The 1655-nt window shown below is 64.2% G+C and overlaps 1 protein-coding gene across 1 annotated transcript in view; it reads left to right on the top strand.

The window, feature by feature from the left end:
* Positions 1-1655, top strand: part of LOC101634869 (mucin-16) — a 45818-nt gene that overhangs the window by 12955 nt on the left and 31208 nt on the right. The window contains exon 7 of the mRNA XM_012729458.1: positions 1431-1615. Within this exon, the coding sequence (XP_012584912.1) occupies positions 1431-1615 (185 nt within the window). The remainder of the gene's footprint in view (positions 1-1430; positions 1616-1655) is intronic.

Here is a 1655-nt window from a genome sequence, read left to right as displayed (position 1 = left end):
TACTGGCCAGCTGGCAGCCACGGCCGCGGGGCTCACCCCCTCGGGGGCTCTGCCCAGCACGGCCACCCCCACCCTCGCTGGCTCCCCCGCCGGGCCAGGGGCGGGCGGCCCAGCCACCACCCCTCCCGGCGCAGAGACCCCCTCGCCCTTCCCGACTCTGACCTCGTCCTCACACAGACCAGAGCCGACAGCCCCCGGGGTGGCCCGAGCAGGGACAGAGGTCAGTCACAGAGCCCCGACTTGGGCTGTCGCCTCGGGTGGGCCAGACACAACAGCTGCATGGGCCACGCGCCCGGCGGTGGCCAGCCCGGCCGTGCCTGGGACAGCCCCCAGTGCTGCCCTTGGGGAGTCAGGCGGCACCCCCTCGCCGGGCGCCAGTCTGGGGGCAGAAGCCAGCTCCGCTGCGCCTTCTCTGACTGTGCCCGCCGTCCCGCCAGGCATGGCCACCCCACCGGTCACTGGGTCTGAGGCCGCTGTCGGCACGGCTGTGACACCTTGGACTCTTGCTCCCGGGAAACTGGCCACCACTGCTTTGCTGGCCACGCGTCCCGGGCGCCAGCCCAGCTCACCCGCTCCCGCCCCTGCAGCGTCCTCCACTGTGCGAGGACTGGGCGCCTCCTGGCCCACCAGTTCGAGGGCAGAGGACAGCACCCACTTGTCACATGAACCGGAGACCACGGCCTCGGGAGTCACTTCTGGAGCGGAAGTTAGCGCCTCTGTTTCGGCTCCGACTGTGTCCACAGCGGAGCCGTATACGACGGTCACAGGGGTCACCCTAGCTGCAGAGCCCAGCACCCCGGCCTCCAGGCCAACGTGGAGTTCCTCTCCTGCGGAGTCAGATACCACATTGTCAATGGCCACCAGTCCTGGGGCAGAAGTCACTTCAGCCATTCCAAGCACAGCTGTCACCCCTCATGTGACCTCGCCGGTCACTGGTGCCTCGCTGGTCACTGGCACCTCATTAGTGACTGGCACCTCACCGGTCACTAGAGCCACAGTGGTCACTGGCACCTCACCAGCCACTACCGCCTCACCAGTCACTGGCACCTTGCCGGTCACTAGCACCACTGTGGTCACTAGCACATCACCAGTCACAGGTGCCTCACTGGTCTCTCGCACCTTGCCGGTCACTGGCACCTTGCTGGTCACTGATGTCTCACTGGTCACTACCACCTCGGCAGTCACTGGTGCCTCTCCAGTCATTGGTGCATTCACATTGGTCACTCGCAACACAACAATCACTAGAGCCTCGCCAGTCACTATCACCTCGCCAGTCACTAGCGCCACAGTGGTCACTAGCATCTCATCAGTCACTACTGCCTCACCAGTCAGTGCCACCTCACCAGTCACTAACATCTCACCAGCGGTCACTACAGTGGTCACTAGCACCTCCCCAGACACTACCACCTCACCAGTCACTCGTGCCACAGAGGTCACTAGCTCCTCACCAGTCACTACCACCTCACTGGTCACTGGCACCTCACTGGTCACTAGTGCCACAGTGGTCACTAGCACCTCACCAGTCACTAGTGCCACAGGGGTCACTAGCACCTCACCAGTCACTACTGCCTCACCGGTCAGTACCACCTCACCAGTCACTGGCATCTCACCAGTGGTCACTAGCAATTTGCCAGTCACTGGTGCCTCATCAGTCA

Source organism: Condylura cristata, unplaced genomic scaffold, assembly GCF_000260355.1.
Source record: "Condylura cristata isolate star-nosed mole 26May11 unplaced genomic scaffold, ConCri1.0 scaffold00025, whole genome shotgun sequence".
Taxonomy (NCBI): Eukaryota; Metazoa; Chordata; class Mammalia; order Eulipotyphla; family Talpidae; genus Condylura; species Condylura cristata.
Note: the sequence above shows the minus strand (reverse complement) of the source record. Positions and strands in the feature narration are given on the sequence as shown.